Source organism: Schistocerca nitens, chromosome 12, assembly GCF_023898315.1.
Source record: "Schistocerca nitens isolate TAMUIC-IGC-003100 chromosome 12, iqSchNite1.1, whole genome shotgun sequence".
NCBI lineage: Eukaryota > Metazoa > Arthropoda > Insecta > Orthoptera > Acrididae > Schistocerca > Schistocerca nitens.
Window position 1 is genome coordinate 40,094,902 of NC_064625.1, and position 20,451 is coordinate 40,115,352.

The 20,451-nt window shown below is 43.8% G+C and overlaps 1 protein-coding gene across 1 annotated transcript in view; it reads right to left on the reverse strand.

Moving 5' to 3' along the window:
* LOC126214856 (chaoptin) overlaps window positions 1-20,451 on the reverse strand; it is a 270,750-nt gene that overhangs the window by 165,936 nt on the left and 84,363 nt on the right. Inside the window, exons 2-3 of the mRNA XM_049941491.1 lie at window positions 14,811-15,138; window positions 7,817-7,987 (exon numbers count right to left, since the gene is read on the reverse strand). Coding sequence (XP_049797448.1) covers window positions 7,817-7,987; window positions 14,811-15,138 — 499 coding nt within the window. The remainder of the gene's footprint in view (window positions 1-7,816; window positions 7,988-14,810; window positions 15,139-20,451) is intronic.

A 20,451-nucleotide genomic window follows, 5' to 3' on the forward strand; every position in this document is an offset into this window, starting at 1 on the left:
ATGAAAGGTATATACACAGGGTAAATTAATTCAAGTTTTGTAATGAAATATTATATTGAACCAGAGATCGTCAAATGTAGTATCGACTGTGTAGTAGAGTCGCTGCTCAACAGCGATCGCTGACTCAAGGTATTACGGGTAATGTATTAGAGTAACTGTAGATCGAGTGATGTATGGACGACTCTCAAGTGTAAAGGCGTATTGCATCTGATGTGTGCTGCATATATACTTACTCGCTACGGACAGTAATGATTTTATCTGCAACATACTCTGCTGTTTGCTGACCGTAAAAGGAATCTCAACAGAAGTTGAAAGTAATTAAGGGAAGTAAAGGTGTTTTGTTACTAATGCAATGCGCGTATTCATAAGTAATGATCGAGACAATTTATAGCACTTACATCGAATGATTTTGTAACTCTAATTTTTTATGTATAATCAGTTTACTGTGTGTGTTAATTGTGAGCATTATTAACTTACAAAGAGTCAAAATACAAGTTTTAATGTTAGTGCCATATTGTGACTTACCCCAGGTCAATGTCTGTTCCCAATCCATGCCATTTTTGATTAACAATTTTTCTCAATAAGTTATTGTCTCAGTCATATTCGATTTAACTAAAATGTATGCTAAGCAACAGCCTTGCACAAAAGCTGTTTGTTAACTACACTATTTAGAGTACTCACAGAGAGCAGCGCGAAGTGTGTTATCATTGCGCAGCGAAAGGTAAGAAATTTTATTGTCTTAGGGATAGCATTCATTAAGCACAGGGACGATTATTTTCAAATTCCATCAGTTTTGTTTTATTACCAGGGGTAATTTAAAATCAATCAGATTCAGTTTTTGTGTTGCGTAAATTCACGCAGTTTGGGTTTGGTTTAAAGTTGTTGACAGTTTACATTCTGTCAGCTAAATGAAATTTACATTCTCGCAGTCAGAGAAGTTCAGTACAGTGCAAAGCGGCGAGTTAAAATAGACGTTCACATGCCATTCCTATTCTAACATTTGTGGCTGTCAGTAACGTAATTTCAATCATATTTCAAACGCACATGTTTCAACGTTTACCAGGTATTTCAGGCATTCTGACGAATGCTTTTTGGCAATAATTGTAAAATACCCTAAACGTGCTTTCCCATCCTTTGCGTCTTTATATTTCCGTTTTTTGGTTTTCACTTTTGAGTATAGTATATTGGGAAAGGACCACGTCCGGTTATTTATTATGTCCATTTTCCATTGTACTTGCGGAAAGCTACTAATGCCGCAACCGCGTTAAAAGCGTTGTTTTTTAACCAATAAAGAGCACTGCGCAAACCTAAGACTATTTTTTTAATGTTAATTATAAACTTGCTCCACCATCACGCTACAGTGTACTAGAATAAATATGACAAATCCGTGGTTTGTGACAAATCCACACATAGTATAAAAGCGGATATACGTACGTATGTTTGTATATGTATGTGTGTGTGTGTGTATACGGGATGATTCAGCTGCCCCTACCACTGTCGTTTTATGTAACCCGCAATTCCATATCCGTCCACTTGCGAGATTTCTCTCGTTTGCTAGTCGCAAACTATTAGTCATACAGAAAAAAATGAACGGGACTTTTGTTTAAGAAATTTAATGAAGTTAATTTGTGTACTAGCATAAGTCTTCGCTGGTGGCCATGGTTTCAGAGTTATTCGAGAAAAACGTGCGGAAGTAGCCTCCAAATGCACTTGCACCCCCACACTCATCCCTCACCAGTCAGGATTTGTAGTATGTTGTTCGTGACACTCCCTCCTACCACCGTACAAAAGTTTGGAACTGCCCGAATTATTTCCCACATTCGACCTTTCTTCGTCTTCATCGACTAGCCTTATTACGCCGCCTAGTTTCTACGACCAGTATCATTCTGATTCGTTCAGCGCTGTATAAGTAAATATGATACTTGTTTGATCGAAAGCGCTCGTGTGCCTTATTTCCAACCTCCTGACGATAAAACATTTTTCTCCATTTTTGATAATAAAGATTACGAAAACTGTAAATCATTCTTTAGAAGCTGATAATTTGTACAGTCGTAATAAATCTATTGTTGGAATTACGTGGGAATAGAAAAACACACCAGCAGCGAGATACGATCCAAAGACCACACGCCTCTGAAAACAAACGCTTGCTCGCTCGGCTACATACACGCCCAATACATTTCCGAGAGAAAGTCAGATATCTCGGTGTCTGGCTGGACCGGAATCTTACATGGGGGGACCACATCGAATACGTAGCCAACAGAGCGCACGCGAGGCTCAAACAACTCTACCAAACGCTCAACAGGGAAAGCACAATGAATAGGAGGGTCGTGTCGACGTCCATATACACGAGACTGATTAGACCTCCGATGAAGTGCGCAGCTCCCTTCTGGGGATATGCAGAAATCGGAAATTTGTGGTAAGGTCTTATGAGACCAAACTGCTGAGGCCATCGGTCCCTAAGCTCACGCACCGTGTAATCTAACTTAAACTAACTTACACTAAGGACAACACACACACACGCATGTCCGAGGGACGACTCGAACCTCAGACGAGGAGAGCCGCGCGGACCGTGACAAGGCGCCCCAGACCACGCGGCTACCCCGCACAGGATGCAGCTCCTACACGCCTGCAGATCATACGGAACAAAGTGCTACGCATCATTACCAACGCTCCACGCTACACGCGCACCGTGGATCTTCGCAAAGAATACAGCCTTGAAACCCTCAAGAAAGTATTCAAAAAACACGCCACACGACTATACAGGAACTCGAGACACTCAAACAGTCATTACATTCTTACTCTGGGAAACTACGATCACAACCATAGGTGGAAGCATAAGCGGCCCCAGACACTACTAGCTAGGGCATAACCCACTATGACAAGCTAACGTACACCAACAACCAACAAACGTCGGCAAGCCCCTGCATATCAGCAACGTTGACTGGAAATACCAGCTGCTACTAAAGCCGACCATGACCCATGGACTTTGCTGTTGGTGGGGAGGCTTGCGTGCCTCAGCGATACAGATAGCCGTGCCGTAGGTGCAACCACAACGGAGGGGTATCTGTAGAGAGGCCAGACAAACGTGTGGTTCCTGAAGAGGGGCAGCAGCCTTTTCAGAGGTTGCAAGGGCAACAGTCTGGATGATTGACCGATCTGGCCTTGGAACAATAACCAAAACGGCCTTGCTGTGCTGGTACTGCGAACGGCTGAAAGCAAGAAGAAACTACAGCCGTAATTTTTCCCGAGAGCATGCAGCTTTACTGTGTGATTAATTGATGATGGCGTCCTCTTGGGTAAAATATTCCGGAGGTAAAATAGTCCCCCATTCGGATCTCCGGGCGGGGACTACTCAAGAGGATGTCGTTATCAGGAGAAAAAAAACTGGCGTTCTACGGAACGGAGCGTGGAATGTCAGATCCCTTAATTGGGCAGGTGGGTTAGAAAATTTAAAAAGGGAAATGGATAGGTTGAAGTTAGATATAGTGGGAATTAGTGAAGTTCGGTGGCAGGAGGAACAAGACTTCTGGTCAGGTGACTACAGGAACACAAAAACAAATAGGGGTAATGCAAGAGTAGGTTTAATAATGAATAGGAAAATAGGAATGAGGGTAAGCTACTACAAACAGCATAGTGAACGCATTATTGTGGCCAAGATAGATACGAAGCCCACACCTACTACAGTGGTACAAGTTTATATGCCAACTACCTCTGCAGATGAAGAAATTGAAGAAATGTATGATGAAATAAAAGAAATTATTCAGATAGTGAAGGGAGACGAAAATTTAATAGTCATGGGTGACTGGAATTCGAGTGTAGGAAAAGGGAGAGAAGGAAACATAGTAGGTGAATATGGATTGGGGCTAAGAAATGAAAGAGGAAGCCGCCTGGTAGAATTTTGCACAGGGCGCAACATAATCATAGCTAACACTTGGTTTAAGAATCATGAAAGAAGGTTGTATACATGGAAGAACCCTGGAGATACTAAAAGGTATCAGATTATATAATGGTAAGACAGAGATTTAGGCACCAGGCTTTACATTGTAAGACATTTCCAGGGGCAGATGTGGACTCCGACCACAATCTATTGGTTATGAACTGTAGATTAAAACTGAAGAAACTGCAAAAAGGTGGGAATTTAAGGAGATGGGACTTGGATAAACTGACCAAACCAGAGGTTGTACAGAGTTTCAGGGAGAGCATAAGGGAACAATTGACAGGAATGGGGGAAAGAAATACAGTAGAAGAAGAATGGGTAGCTTTGAGGGATGAAGTAGTGAAGGCAGCAGAGGATCAAGTAGGTAAAAAGACGAGGGCTAGTAGAAATCCTTGGGTAACGGAAGAAATATTGAATTTAATTGATGAAAGGAGAAAATATAAAAATGCAGTAAATGAAGCAGGCAAAAAGGAATAGAAAAGTCTCAAAAATGAGATCGACAGGAAGTGAAAATGGCTAAGCAGGGATGGCTAGAGGACAAATGTAAGGATGTAGAGGCTCATCTCACTAGGGGTAAGATAGATACTGCCTACAGGAAAATTAAAGAGACCTTTGGAGATAAGAGAACGACTTGAATGAATATCAAAAGCTCAGGCGGAAATCCAGTTCTAAGCAAAGAAGGGAAAGCAGAAAGGTGGAAGGAGTATATAGAGGGTCTATACAAGGGCGATGTACTTGAGGACAATATTATGGAAATGGAAGAGGATGTAGATGAAGATGAAATGGGAGATACGATACTGCGTGAAGAGATTGACAGAGCACTGAAAGACCTGAGTCGAAACAAGGCCCCCGGAGTAGACAACATTCCATTGGAACTACTGACGGCCTTGGGAGAGCCAGTCCTGACAAAACTCTACCATCTGGTGAGCAAGATGTACGAAACAGGCGAAATACCCTCAGACTTCAAGAAGAATATAATAATTCCAATCCCAAAGAAAGCAGGTGTTGACAGACATGAAAATTACCGAACTATCAGTTTAATAAGTCACAGCTGCAAAATACTAACACGAAATCTTTACAGACGAATGGAAAAACTGGTAGAAGCCAACCTCGGGGAAGATCAGTTTGGATTCCGTAGAAACACTGGAACACGTGAGGCAATACTGACCTTACGACTTATCTTAGAAGAAAGATTAAGGAAAGGCAAACCTACGTTTCTAGCATTTGTAGACTTAGAGAAAGCTTTTGACAATGTTGACTGGAATACTCTCTTTCAAATTCTGAATGTGGCAGGGGTAAAATACAGGGAGCGAAGGGCTATTTACAAATTGTACAGAAACCAGATGGCAGTTATAGGAGTCGAGGGACATGTAAGGGAAGCAGTGGTTGGGAAGGGAGTGAGACAGGGTTATAGCCTATCCCCGATGTCATTTAATCTGTATATTGAGCAAGCAGTAAAGGATACAAAAGAAAAATTCGGAGTTGGAATTAAAATCCATGGAGAAGAAATAAAAACTTTGGGGTTCGCCGATGAAATTGTAAATCTGTCAGACAGCAAAGGAGCTGGAAGACCAGCTGAACGGAATGGACAGTGTCTTGAAAGGAAGATATAAGATGAACATCAACAAAAGCAAAACGAGGATAATGGAATGTAGTCGAATTAAATCGGGTGATGCTGCGGGAATTAGATTAGGAAATGAGACGCTTAAAGCAGTAAACGAGTTTTGCTATTTAGGGAGCAAAATAACTGATGAGGGTCGAAGTAGAGAGGATATAAAATGTAGACTGGCAATGCAAGGAAAGCGTTTCTGAAGAAGAGAAATTTGTTAACATCGGGTATAGATTTAAGTGTCAGGAAGTCATTTCTGAAAGTATTTGTATGGAGTGTAGCCATGTATGGAAGTGAAACGTGGACGATAAATAGTCTGGACAAGAAGAGAATAGAAGCTTTCGAAATGTGGTGTTACAGAAGAATGCTGAAGATTAGATGGGTAGATCACATAACTAATGAGGAAGTATTGAATAGGATTGGGGAGAAGAGGAGTTTGTGGCACAACTTGACCAGAAGAAGGGATCGGTTGGTAGGACATGTTCTGAGGCATCAAGGGATCACCAATTTAGTATTGGAGGGCAGCGTGGAGGGTAAAAATCGTAGAGGGAGGCCAAGAGATGAATACACTAAGCAGATTCAGAAGGATGTAGGTTGCAGTAGGTACTGGGAGATGAAGAAGCTTGCACAGGATAGAGTAGCATGGAGAGCTGCATCAAATCAGTCTCAGGACTGAAGACCACAACAACAACAACTAAAGCCGACCAACTGGCTACAGCAGGGAAACTGATGACCTCTCCCACTGACACACAAACAAATCGCCAACATGACCCTACACTGTGCATCCGATATTTGACCTATCGGACACAAAACAGTGGCGAACCTGTTACTTCGGCCGGGGTGGCCGAGCGGTTCTAGGCGCTACAGTCTGGAACCGCGCGACCGCTACGGTAGCAGTTTCTAATCCTGCATCTGGCATGAATGTGTGTGATGCCCTTAGGTTAGTTAGGTTTAAGTAGTTCTAAGTTCTAGGGGACTGATTACCTCAGAAGTTAAGTCCCATAGTGCTCAGAGCCATTTTGTGAACCTGTTACAAGTATGCTGCCGCTAACCAAGAGATCAACATCGGAACCCAGCGTCAGCCGCCGAGTAACAGCACCGCACAACTTCAAAGGTATCGACATGCATGATAGCCACTACTAACAAAGCCTACGCTTGCATGTCCTATCGCAGTCAGCAAGACATCCGCTACTGCTCTTACTACCCGACGTTTTTTCCCTTGGCTCTTGCCTTGATACTTTTCTCCCTCTGCCCTTAAACCTTCGTTCGACTTCGACCCATTCTATCCCCAGATGAGCGCGTATAAGTGGTTAACCTTAACCAGACGTACGCAATCATCGCAGTACCCACATCCTGCGATACCTTACTTTAGTGAGAACTAACCCTTATGCAGAGATGGCAGTTTTTCTTACTGTGTTTTCCCGCAAACAGTTGAGAGTTGCGGTTTCCTGTTTCTATACGTTGAAGTCGTAATCGTGTTCTGACGTCCTGTCAATATGAATCAAACTGGCGAGGGCTACTTCGTATCGTTCCCCTCCCCCCCCACCTTAGAGAAATGTTGATAATGATGAGAACACATGTCGACCTCATGTTATGTAAATTATCACGATGTCAAAGTTGTGATATTATTTTGCCGCTACAGTTATTAACTCATGACGACAACTGTACTTTTACATTTTCGACTAATCCTTTTTAAATTATGTGTTTCTCTGAATTGTAATTTCTTGGAAGTTACATAAAACAAATTACTGTTATTGCATTTAACCATTAACAAAAAACCACGTAAAGATAAGCTTTTATTTCTCGTTTCCTTCTTTCTTCTCCAAAACTCTTTCTTTTTCTCGCAATGAGCTCTTTTTCTCAGTGACTGCCTTAACCTGGGTGCGACGTGCCTGCAAAACCTTGTGGACTCACTTCCTGACCGAATCCAGGCGGTTATCAAGTTGCGGTATTAAATGATGCGAGTAGTGACTTCTCTAGGGTTGACTAACTTTTTGTCCAGTCAGCTAATACCTATATTGCTTGTAAACGAAGTCATCAAAATACTATGTTCGTAGTGTTAAGAGCTACTTGCTGCTGTTCAAAGGAAGTTTTAATTGGACTTGTGAAGTCTCTGCATTTGTGAAACAATACTGGACCTAAGACTGAATCTTGTGGAACACAATGTGAGATTTCTGTCCCCCGCTTACGTTGTTCTTATTGAATGGCTGGAACTGTCTCCAGCTTCCTAGTTGTTCCCTGAAGCACCGCCATATGGTGAGCGGACTCACCAGAGAGGTCCAGCCTGCGCAGCTTCTGCAGGTGCCTGAGGGCGCGGCTGGGGACCGCCGTCAGCTCGTTGTCGCTGAGATCCAGCTCCCACATGGACCGCTCCAGGCCCATGAACGCCTCGTCCGGGATCTCCGCCAGCGCGTTGTGGGTGATCTCCAGCCCGTACAGACCTGTAAGCACAGCACCAGTCGTGTACCAGCCCGCCCCGCACATGGTAACGCTACTGCTCGATACTATACAGTTTGTTTCCCTTAAAACTGAGTCCAGTGATGCTTAACGATTGTGGACCCAGTTTCAAAGGAAATCGTCGTCTCACCGGCCAGAGGTATTGCATAAGCAACAACTGACACGTTGTATCTGAAGCCATGGTATAACTGTCTCATGAATCGGTACTGAGAATATTACGCCTTTCTTTCTTCTTTCTTTTGCTGGTGCCTTACCCCGCGGTTTCGCACGGTCGGCATGGTTAGAACGGATTTGCCAAGGTTAATTTTAAGGGTTGGCCAGATGCCCTTCCTGCCGTCACCCTGTACCCCCTGGGACGGATTAGTGTACCCCAGTGTAATCCATGGAACAGTGCGAACGTATTCAGATGTCTGCGAGTCATATAACTGAGGCGGAACGTGGGGACCAGCCCGGTATTCACCTAGTGGGATGTGGAAAACTACTGAGAATATTGCGCCACCAGTAGTGAAATGTGTGATATTTTTATCACATGTTTCGGCACTACGGTCTATCATTATCGGTTGCTATAAAACAAGGAACCCAATCAATAAATCGCAATACTATACGTACTCACAACCGTATAAAAATATTTATATCGTCCTTTATTATAACATGATTAGATGGATCGATCACGCAACTAATGAGGAGGTACTGAATAGAATTGGGGAGAAATGGAATTTGTGGCACATCTTGACTAGAAGAAGGGATCAAATGGTTCAAATGGTTCTGAGCACTATGGGACTCAACTGCTGAGGTCATTAGTCCCCTAGAACTTAGAACTAGTTAAACCTAACTAACCTAAGAACATCACAAACATCCATGCCCGAGGCAGGATTCGAACCTGCGACCGTAGCGGTCTTGCGGTTCCAGACTGCAGCGCCTTTAACCGCACGGCCACTTCGGCCGGCAAGAAGGGATCGGTTGGTAGGACATGTTCTGAGGTATCAAGGGATCACCAATTTAGTATTGGAGGGCAGCGTGGAGGGTAAAAACCGTAGAGGGGGAACAAGAGATGAATACACTAAGCAGATTCAGAAGGATGTAGCTTGCACTAGATACTTGGAGATGAAGAAGCTTGCACAGGACAGGGTAGCATGGAGAGCTGCATCAAACCAGTCTCTGGATTGAAGACCACAACACATTATAACATATCCTACACCTTCTTTCCAATTATTTATAAGTAAAATGCAGCATGAAACATGCAAATGCAATGTGAAATACAAAACTTTCAATATCACGTCTCATTTTGGCATGTTATAGTATCAAGGTATAGTTTTAAACTAAAGGCAGGTGCTTTCACTTACCAAAACTAGTACTTTCCTGCAACGCATATGTCACAGCCCCCAACGGTGCAACTCACCATCGTGAAATCTATGGACATCAAAAGTCCTGTCCTAGCATATTCCGAAAATCATTACCACACCTGTGTTGCAACGAGTGTATTCATCTGAAATGACCAACAGAAAACACTGAGCCCAACGCTGCTAATTCGAATAAGTTGGTGAATACTTCCCAAGGAGGACATTGCTAAAGTGGCCCTTCGACACTTCTGTTTTCTCATTAAGATGCTGACGCATTCCTGACAAAAACCACCCCTTATCCTCAAAGTGCAATTTCCTCATGCTCTCATGCTGTCTGTGATGTTACGAGATGCTTCGTCACTGCCGATGAGCCTCTCTCTTTCTTATTAAAGGTTCTACCCATTTGCCACACGTCCTTATTCTGCAATCCTGACGCATTATTTACATAAGCTCCCACCTTCGCCATCCAAAATCCCCTGTGCCAGTCCTACACTTTAGTTTCTCCTCCAGTTTGAATCGTCTGTTCTGAATGCAATTTTAATCCCCTTGTTCTTAAATAACCTCGCTAATTTATATGAGATGATTCCCTAGTACAGCATTACTCTGTATTTCTGCGGACTTTCTCGTTTTGTTGGTTTCTGTGCCCCCATCGTTGCGTTGCAGGAAAGTGTTAACTTTGGTAGGTGAAAGCGGCTCCCTTTAGTTTAAAACTGTGAGAGTATAACACGCCAAAATGAAGTGTTCTAGGAAGAGTTTTTTTATTTGATAACACATGTTTACTGCTGGTTTTTACTTTTGATGATGCCTAATGGCGCAGACGCTGTAACATAGGACGATATGGATATCTTTCATGTCGCTGCAGTACATCTAGTATTGCGATTTATTAATTGGTTTCCTAGTTTTAAAGCACCTGACAATTGCCTAACGCAATTCCGAATCATGTTGTGCTGAAAATATCACTTACTTGACAACTGCTGGCGTAACATGCTCAGTACCAATAACAGACAGTCTGCATTCAAAAACCGTTCTCTACCTTGTTTTCTCCTGTACCGGTGTGTCACGAAACGTTCTGTGCTGCGACTCCTGGATCACGACTCGAATCTGGACCCCTGCCATTTGCAAATCGAATTATAAAACGAGGACAGAGACTGCGAACAGAAACTTGGTACTTCTGGAGTACTCCAACATTAACTTCTATTAGACTAGATTAGAGTAGATTCAGTTTCCGTTCCATGGACCCAAATAGAAGATGATTCTCTTGAGTGCGGGACAAGTCAGAAAGTGTAACATAAAAAAGATATTACATTTGAATACAACACACACCACACTGATCATTTGTCAGGAGATTGTCATATATAAATACATTATAGTAATATTACACAATTAATACTCTGTCAGAATGAAACATAATGCACTCTTAATAAATTTAGCATATAGAAAATTATTAATCTAGACTTTTACGAACAAGTACTGTCAAAATTGAAATCTAACAGTTACTTTTAAGATATGCATCCGTAAAGTAGAAGGAGTTTGCCTATCAAAAAGTCTTTCAAACTCTGTTTAAACTTTGTTTTACCTGAAACCAAGCTTTCAATGGTTGCTGTCAATTTATAAAAAAAATGTGTATTCGTGAATATGGTTCCTTGTGTAAGCCGTACTACCGCCCTCTGTATATGTGCACATCTCTATCTCATAACTTTTGTCAACTCCGTGCAAAGGTTAACAGTACATTTTCATAAAATATAACAGTTAACATATGTGAAGTTTTACAGATTATGATGATCATGTAGACAAGAAAACTTTCACAACTTGTCGCATAATAACAGAAAGAGCTACAGGGTGTTTTGGTATTACGCCAACATCGAGGGGATGTAGAAGATGTCTTGAGGAACAAAATGAGGATACGGATCCATGTCCAGAAATGTCATCCAACGACGCTACAGAGGGTCGAAGTTATAGGCGCCTACGCCTGTATGTGTACGTGTATATACAGTATGTATGAAACTTTCATGGATAATGAAGAAGGATAACTGCATCAGCTTTGGTTAAGGAAACCTGATCCGGAAACGAACGAGTCGAAAGTTATAAGCTAGAATCGTTCTGATGCCTTTGACAGGGGAATAAATGTATCGGTACTGCTGTTGCTGAGATTGTAGCGTAGATAACTTCCAGAAGTGGGCATGTGGAGCAAAAAAAAATATGTCCAGTAAACATGGGCTCTAGAATGGACATCTGAGGAGTTATGAACACTTATTCATATACGCTACTGCGAAACACACCTCTTCTATTGAACAAGTGCTCAGAGCTCTTAAGCTATGCGTTTTAAAGCCCATGTATAGTGCTCAATTTTTTTCTTGTTTTGGTCCATAACACCACCTCTGAAAGTTGCCTCCCATATAGTCTTAGCAACAACAGTGCCAGTACATATATTCCACGGTCACCGATGTCAGAACGACTATCGCTTACAACTTTCGACTCGCTCATTTCTGGACCAGGGTGCCTTAGGTCTTAGGGGCCTGCACCATATGTGTTAGAGACAAGGATGATTAAAAGAGATAAAGGCACGCAACTTAACCAAAATAAAGGAACTGAACAAGTTTTTGAATGAGGTTTCCTGGAACCGTGAGGTGGAGGGTGAAGAGATGCGTCATAAAGCACAAAAGCTATAGAAAGAGCAGAGAGTGTGTTCCAACACACTGTAGGAAGTAGGACTCCAGGCTGCACATGTCACTGCGAATAAGGTGGAGGATGAATAAAAGTATCATGAACCACAACAGGGTTTTCAAGACAAAATAGAAAGGTTGTGTAGAGCCTCGTAAATGCCTCATATTACATAGGGCTTCAGTCCACACAGGCCGTTTATGCTGAGGTTGCAGATGAAGAGGTTCATTATACAACAGTTGTTGGAAGAACAAAGAGTGAAGCTTAGGTGGAGTCTTAACAGATCTATGTCCTTAGGTCTTAGGGGCCTGCACCATGTGTGTTGGAGACAAGGATGATTAAAAGATCCTTTCAGGACATAGGTCTTCAACTGATGCAAGCAATTTCTGCAATAGATGCCTCATAAATCACTGCAATGATTGGGAGTGTAAATAGAAAGGTTGGACGGGGTCTCACCTCGGCCCTGCAGCAAGTAGGATTCGAGCCAGTGCCGTCCATTGTGGAGGATGAATGTTGTTGTTGTGGTCTTCAGTCCAGAGACTGGTTTGATGCAGCTCTCCTTGCTACTCTATCCTGTGCAAGCTTCTTCATCTCCCAGTACCTACTGCAGCCTACATCCTTCTGAATCTGCTTAGTGTATTCATCTCTTGGTCTCCCTCTACGATTTTTACCCTCCACGCTGCCCTCTAATATTAAATTTGTGATCCCTTGATTTCTCAGAATATGCCCTACCAACCGATCCCTTCTTCTAGTCAAGTTGTGCCACAAACTCCTCTTCTCCCCAATTCTATTCAATACCTCCTCATTAGTTACGTGATCTACCCATCTAATCTTCAGCATTCTTCTGTAGCACCACATTTCGAAAGCTTCTATTCTCTTCTTGTCTGAACTATTTTCGTCCACGTTTCACTTCCATACATGGCTACACTACAAACAAATACTTTCAGAAACGACTTCCTGACACTTAAATCTATACTCGATGTTAACAAATTTCTCTTCTTCAGAAACGCTTTCCTTGCCATTGCCAGTCTACATTTTATATCCTCTCTACTTCGACCATCATCAGTTATTTTGCTCCCCAAATAGCAAAACTCGGTTAACTGCTTTAAGCGTGTCATTTCCTAATCTAATTCCCGCAGCATCACCCGCTTTAATTCGACTACATTCCATTATCCTCGTTTTGCTTTTGTTGATGTTCATCTTATATCTTCCTTTCAAGACACTGTCCATTCCGTTCAGCTGGTCTTCCAGGTCCTTTGCTGTCTCTGACAGAATTACAATGTCATCGGCGAACCCCACAGGTTTTATTTCTTCTCCATGGATTTTAATTCCAACTCCGAATTTTTCATTTGTTTCCTTTACTGCTTGCTCAATATACAGATTGAATAACGTCGGGGATAGGCTACAACCCTGTCTCACTCCCTTCCCAACCACTGCTTCCCTTAAATGTCCCTCGACTCTTACAACTGCCATCTGGTTTCTGTACAAATTGTAAATAGCCCTTCGCTCCCTGTATTTTAGCCCTGCCACCTTTAGAATTTGAAAGAGAGTATTCCAGTCAAAATTGTCAAAAGCTTTCTCCAAGTCTACAAATGCTAGAAACGTAGGTTTGCCTTTCCTTAATCTTTCTTCTAAGATAAGTCGTAAGGTCAGTATTGCCTCACGTGTTCCAGTATTTCTACGGAATCCAAACTGATCTTCCCCGAGGTCGTCTTCTACTAGTTTTTCCATTCGTCTGTAAAGAATTCGTGTTAGTATTTTGCAGCTGTGGCTTATTAAACTGATTGTTCGGTAATTCTCACATCTGTCAACACCTGCTTTCTTTGGGATTGGAATTATTATATTCTTCTTGAAGTCTGAGGGTATTTCGCCTGTTTCATACATCTTGCTCACCAGATGGTAGAGTTTTGTCAGGACTGGCTCTCCCAAGGCCGTCAGTAGTTCCAATGGAATGTTGTCTACTCCGGGGGCCTTGTTTCGACTCAGGTCTTTCAGTGCTCTGTCAAACTCTTCACGCAGTATCGTATCTCCCATTTCATCTTCATCTACATCCTCTTCCATTTCCATAATATTGTCCTCAAGTACATCGTCCTTGTATAGACCCTCTATATACACATTCCACCTTTCTGGTTTCCCTTCTTTGCTTTGAACTGGGTTTCCATCTGAGCTCTTGATATTCGTGCAAGTGGCTCTCTTTGCTCCAAAGGTCTCTTTAATTTTCCTGTAGGCAGTATCTATCTTACCCCTAGTGAGATAAGCCTCTACATCCTTACATTTGTCCTGTAGCCATCTCTGCTTAGCCATTTTGCACTTCCTGTCGATCTCATTTTTGAGACGTTTGTATGGAGGTTGAATGAGGGAACCATAAACATCAACAGAGATTATTAGAGCGAACAGAGGAGGTTGGCTGCAGACACAGCACTGTCCTGCAGGAGGTAGGGCTCCACCACGCAGGCTGAGGTGCAGGGTGAACAGGACGTCATAAACCGTATCTGCTATTGGAAGAGCAAATAGAGATTGCAGATTCACCGGTGTCAAGCAGGGCTCCAGTCAGGTCAGTGCACATGTGGTAGAGGGGAACTGTAGGTATGGTAAAGGACAACCACCACCATGTAGGTGGAGATGGGGCAGGAGGGGGTGGGGGTGAACAGAAGTACCACAAAGAACAACAGTGATTGGAAGATGAAATAGAGAAGTTGTGGTGGGGGCTCTCCAGTGCCACACAGAGTGTTGGGCTCCAACCTACCTAGGTTACCGTGATTGAGGTGCAGTGACTGGAAGAGATCGGTTAGAGAAGGAGACTCACCTGTGCCCTGCAGGAAGTAGGGCTCGAGGCCGCGCAGCCCGTTGCGGCTGAGGTGGAGCGTGAAGAGCTTGGAGGCGTTGAGCGGCGGCGGCACCCTGGGCAGGGGCACGCCGCGGCAGGCGACGATGCCCAGGTCTGGCACGGCCTTGGAGCACGAGCACAGCGGGTTGAAGTAGCAGGGCGGGTACGAGTGGGCGGCCGCGGGCGCCGAGTAGTGGTGGTGGTGGGCGGCGCCGGACTCGCGGGCGCCCGCCAGCGACGCCCACACCATCAGCACCAGCGACAGCGCCACCATCGCGTAGCCGAAGCGCAGCACCGCGCCCAGGCTCTGCGGGCAGCCCAGAGGTGGCGGCGGCGTGCGTTATACTGTAAGGTGCTCGGCAGCTACGGTCGTGTGACTGATCCCGTGCTCGACAGGTAGGCTTTCTACAGTCGTATGGTTGATGGGGTTCACGTCAGCTGTACCTCGCGATGTGTTTGACAGGGTCCATACTGGCCATTAAAATTGCTACGCCAAGAAGAAATGCAGATGATAAACGGGTATTCATGGGACAAATATATTATACTAGAACTGGCATGTGATTACATTTCCACGCAATTTGGGTGCATAGATCCTGAGAAATGACTACCCAGAAAAATCACCTCTGCCCGTAATAACGGCCTTGATACGAATGGCCATTGAGTCAAACAGAGCTTGGATGGCGTGTACAGGTACAGCTGCCCATGCAACTTCAACACGATACCACAGTTCATCAAGAGTAGTGACTGGCGTATTGTGACGATCCAGTTGCTCAGCCACCATTGACAAGACGTTTTCAGTTGGTGAGAGATCTGCAGAATGTGCTGGCCAGGGCAGCAGTCGAACGTTTTCTGTATCCAGAAAGGCCCATATAGGACCTGCAACATGCAGTCGTGCATTATCCTACTGGAAAAATAGGGTTTCGCAGGGATCGAGTGAAGGGTAGAGCCACGGATCGTAGCACATCTGAACTGTAACGTCCACTGTTCAAAGTGCCGTCAATGAGGTGACCGAGACATGTAACCAATGGCTAATGCGACCATCATGATGCTGTAAACAGAACCTGGATTCATCCGAAAAAATGACGTTTTGCCATTCGTACACCCAGGTTCGTCGTTGAGTACACTATCGCAGGCGCTCCTATCTGTGATGTAGCGTCAAAGGTATCCGCAGCCATGGTCTCCGAGTTGATACTCCACGCTGCTGCAAACGTCGTCGAACTGTTCGTGCAGATGGTTGTTGTCTTGCAAACGTCCCCATGAGTTGACTCGGGCTGCACGATCCGTTACAGCAATGCGGATAAGATGCCTGTCATCTCGACTGCTAGTGATACGAGGCCGTTGGGATCCAGCACGGCGTTCCGTATTACGCTCCTGAACCCATCGATTCCATGTTCTGTTAACAGTCATTTGATCTCGACCAACGCGAGCAGCAATGTCGCGATACGATAAACCGCAATCGCGATAGGCTACAATGCGACCTCTATCAAAGTCGGGAACGTGATGGTAGGCATTTCTTCTCCTTACACGAGGCGTCACAACAACGTTTCACCAGGCAACGCCGGTCAACAGCTGTTTGTGTATGAGAAATCGGTTGGAAACTTTCCTCATGTCAGCACGTTGTAGGTGTCGCCACCGGCGCCAACCTTGTGTAAATGCTCTGAAAAGCTAATCATTTGCATATCACAGCATCTTCTTCCTGTCGGTTCAATTTCGCGTCTGTAGCACGTCATCTTCGTAGTATAGCAATTTTAATGGCCAGTAGTGTACATCTCGTACTGTCACATGTTGGGATGGACACAAGATAGCCTTCACTCGTTTGACATATGTCGGATCAGATACGAGGCAGCTATACCTTGCTAGGCAACATGTTCGACTGGGTGCTGGACTGCTATGCTTTGTATGGTGATATCTTTGATTGGGTGCACGACAGATTCACTACTTAAGGTGACATTTTTGAGAGCACAACAGTTACACCTAATTTTGTGGAAAGTATGGTTAGTTTATAGCCTCCACCTTCGTAATCAGCCTGTTGCAATGCGTGGTCGCCTAATGAAGTTTTACAGTGAGTAAGGCTATCTTTAACGAACGAAAATAATACCGCTTAGTTGGAGGGAATTGCACAACAGACCTTTCTGAAGAAAGAGTCTATTCTAAGCCTAATCTAATTACTGATAATACGAGGATTGGAACATAAATAGTGACAACTATTTATTCACAACCTGTACGAAAGAGATACATGTTTGCACCTGTTACTGTCCTTCAAAGTAGTTACCTGCGTTGCGTAGATCCTGTTGCCAGCGATGTGGAAGTCGTAGTGTACCGTTAGCAGAGCCTGTTCTGTTGATGTTGCGAGTGGAGCGGTCTACCGCCTGCCGAATCTCTGGAACAGTTCTGAAGCGAATGCCAGGAAGCCAAAACTGAAACGCCAATCCAACGAATGGCGTCATTATGGGTCTCCGCTAAAGTCGAAAGTGGGTCAGAGCCCCAGTATGGTGAAAGTTATGGCGATTCTCGTGTACGACTGTGATGGTGTTATCCTACCGCATTACGTTCCTCCACGTCAGGCCGTCAATGGACAGTATTACTATTCGTTTTTGGAGCATCACCTGCGACCAGCTTTGCGAAAGAAGCGGCGACACTTTCTGTTCGGTCGATGGGACTGGGAAGTACTGTACCATCCACCACATTCCCCGGTCTTAATTTCTTGTGACTTTGATTTGATTGCGAAGATGAAGGAACCACTTCGTGGCATTCGCTTCAGAACTGTTCCAGAGATTCGACAGGCAGTAGACCGCTCCATTCGCGCCATCAACAGAACAGACTCTGCTAACGGTATACTACGCCTTCCACATCACTGGCAACGGGTTCTACCCAACGCTGGTTACTACTTTGAAGGACAGTAACAGGTGCAAACATGTAAGTCTTTTGTATCGGTTGTGAATAAATAGTTGCCACTATTTAAGTTCCAACGTCGCTCACGACCAACGCAGCGTGGAAAGGGTAACACGTAATATTTTTTGCTCAAAAAATACTAATACAAAAAATACTACCAGAAAAGGTATAATTAAACGGTCGCCAGCCTACTAGGGCAATAAATATCCAGAGTCCTAAGATAGATAATATTAAAGAAAATTAAGCAAATAATGACTGGCGTGGCAATAGAAGATTGTCACGCTTTGCCTCAACACAACAGTTCACGAGAGCACTTAGTTTGCAGTTACATATTCTGAAATACTAAATTTCCAAAGCAAAGTTAAATGAAGTTGCTGGTTAAATAAATGACTGTCTGTGATTTAAACGTATTTACATAAAAAATTACTTGAAATAACCTCAGCGTAAATAAATGCAAAATTTAGAAAAAGGAAAGCAATTTACTTTTGATTGTTGAAAGATTGAATTGAATTTACTTTAAGCAAATGGACAACTGATTTTAATTTTAATATAACAACAATAAAATACATACTAAGACAGCAGAAGTCACTCGCTAAGCTAAATACAGAATAAATGAAATTCCGCACTCTTAATTTGTGCTGTACTTTAAGTTATTAGTTTTGCTAGCGAAATTTTACGTTACTTTAAGTGACTGAAGTTAATACTCAAAACTGTAAGCTAGTAAGGCCTCTGCTATGCAATACAAGAATGGTTCAAATGGCTCTGAGCGCTATGGGACTTCACATCGATGGTCATCAGTCCCCTAGAACTTAGAACTACTCAAACCTAACTAATCTAAGGACATCACACAACACCCAGTCATCACGAGGCAGAGAAAATCCCTGACCCCGCCGGGAAAATACAAGAATGAACAGTTACTGAGGCAGCAAAATTTGGATTGAATCTGGTCATTAGGAAACAAACAAAACTGGCTGTAGGTAGTAAATCAATTTTCATATTTTTACGACACTGGTGATTGCATGGAAAGGAAATGGACCTTGTAATAATGCCTCAAGGCAATGACAACGTAAGTGTCCTATATGTTTGAACTACTGTCGGTTATTACTCATGAAAGTTAGTCGAAAACTGTGAAAGATATGCCACTCGGTAGTGCCTTTACTGTATTGGTTATACTTTGTCACTTAATAGTTCTATGATGTTGTAGCTGTGCGGGCGATGAAGAATGTAGCTGCCAACAGTTCTGAGCTGCTATCGCTGTTTCTGCTGCTGCTGGTGCTGGTTGAGAACCACGAGCTGTCTGCAGAGCCCCCGACAATTATGGGACAAGTAATAGCTAGAATTCCAGCTTTCCTTCCTCTGTTCGCTCCTACCGAGCTCTCAATACTCGCGGGTTAACGAAGTAGACGCGCCTACACTGGCACGAGCATAGCTGCACACCGCGTCTGCGGGCCTGCACAACAAACACTCTTTCCTGACTCTGCTGTTTCGCTTCCTCTCTGCTTGCAAATGGTTCAAATGGCTCTGAGCACTATGGGACTTGACTTCTGAGGTCATCAGTCCCCTAGAACTTAGAACTACTTAAACCTAACTAACCTAAGGACACCACATACATCCATGCCCGAGGCAGGATTCTAACCTGCGACCGTAGCGGTCGCGCGGTTCCAGACTGTAGCGCCTAGAACCGCTCGGCCACTTCTGCCGGCCACAGAGTCAGAATTAGAAGTACAGTACAAGTTATCAACGGATACAAACGGTGAAAAATTCTGGATGGTGCAGAAGGTATTTTACTTGCATTTTCGGAGTTACAAGTTGCACAACAGCTACACTTCGTAGAGTGGTGTCTTTGATTGGGAGCATGACAGTCCTTGTTTGGTGAATTGCTTGATTGAGTACAGGGCAGCTATACCTTAAATGCCGATGTGTATCATTAAGTGCACGCCAGCTGTACCTTCTCTGTGATATGTCTGATCAGGTACAGGACAGATATACTTTGTACAGTGATATCTTTGACTGGGTGCTAGACAGCTATACTTCATATGGCGATACCTTTTATTGGTTGGACGACAGCTATACTTCGTATTGTGGTTTAAAGTGATTGGACGAAAACATGGACTCACCACAAACACGACAGATTACCATGTCTAATACGATAAACGAAAAGCGTTGGCATTGGAAACCGCTTCCAGTCGTCTCGGAATACATCAATACTCGTCCTGTGAGGTTTGCAAAGGAATCTCATTCAGCGTTGCTGCAAAATAATGGCAAGTTTAGGTAACGATAATGGAGGTAGATACCGATCATGCGCCCTTCTCTCCAAAATAGACCACAGAGGCTCGATAATATTGAGATCTGGTGACTGTAGTGGCCAGGGGAGAGGCGACAGTTCATCCTGGTCCTCACAAAACGAGTCCTGGAGAATGCGAGCTGTGTGGACAGGGGCGTTGTCGTCTTGGAGCATCACCATTGGGGAATTAACACTGTACAAAGGGATGGACCTTATCAGCCAAAGTGCTCACACAATTCTTAGCATTAATGCGTCCTTGCATAGCAACCACGCGGCCCTGGAATACCACGATATAGCTGCCCAAAATATGACCGCCCCCGCCACATTTCTCTCTTGAAACGTAAACTTGGCCAGAAGTTGAAAACAGTGCAACAAGATCCATCCCACCAAATGACATTCTCCCGTTGCTCCATGGTCCAGGTTTTATGGCTTTGGCACACATCT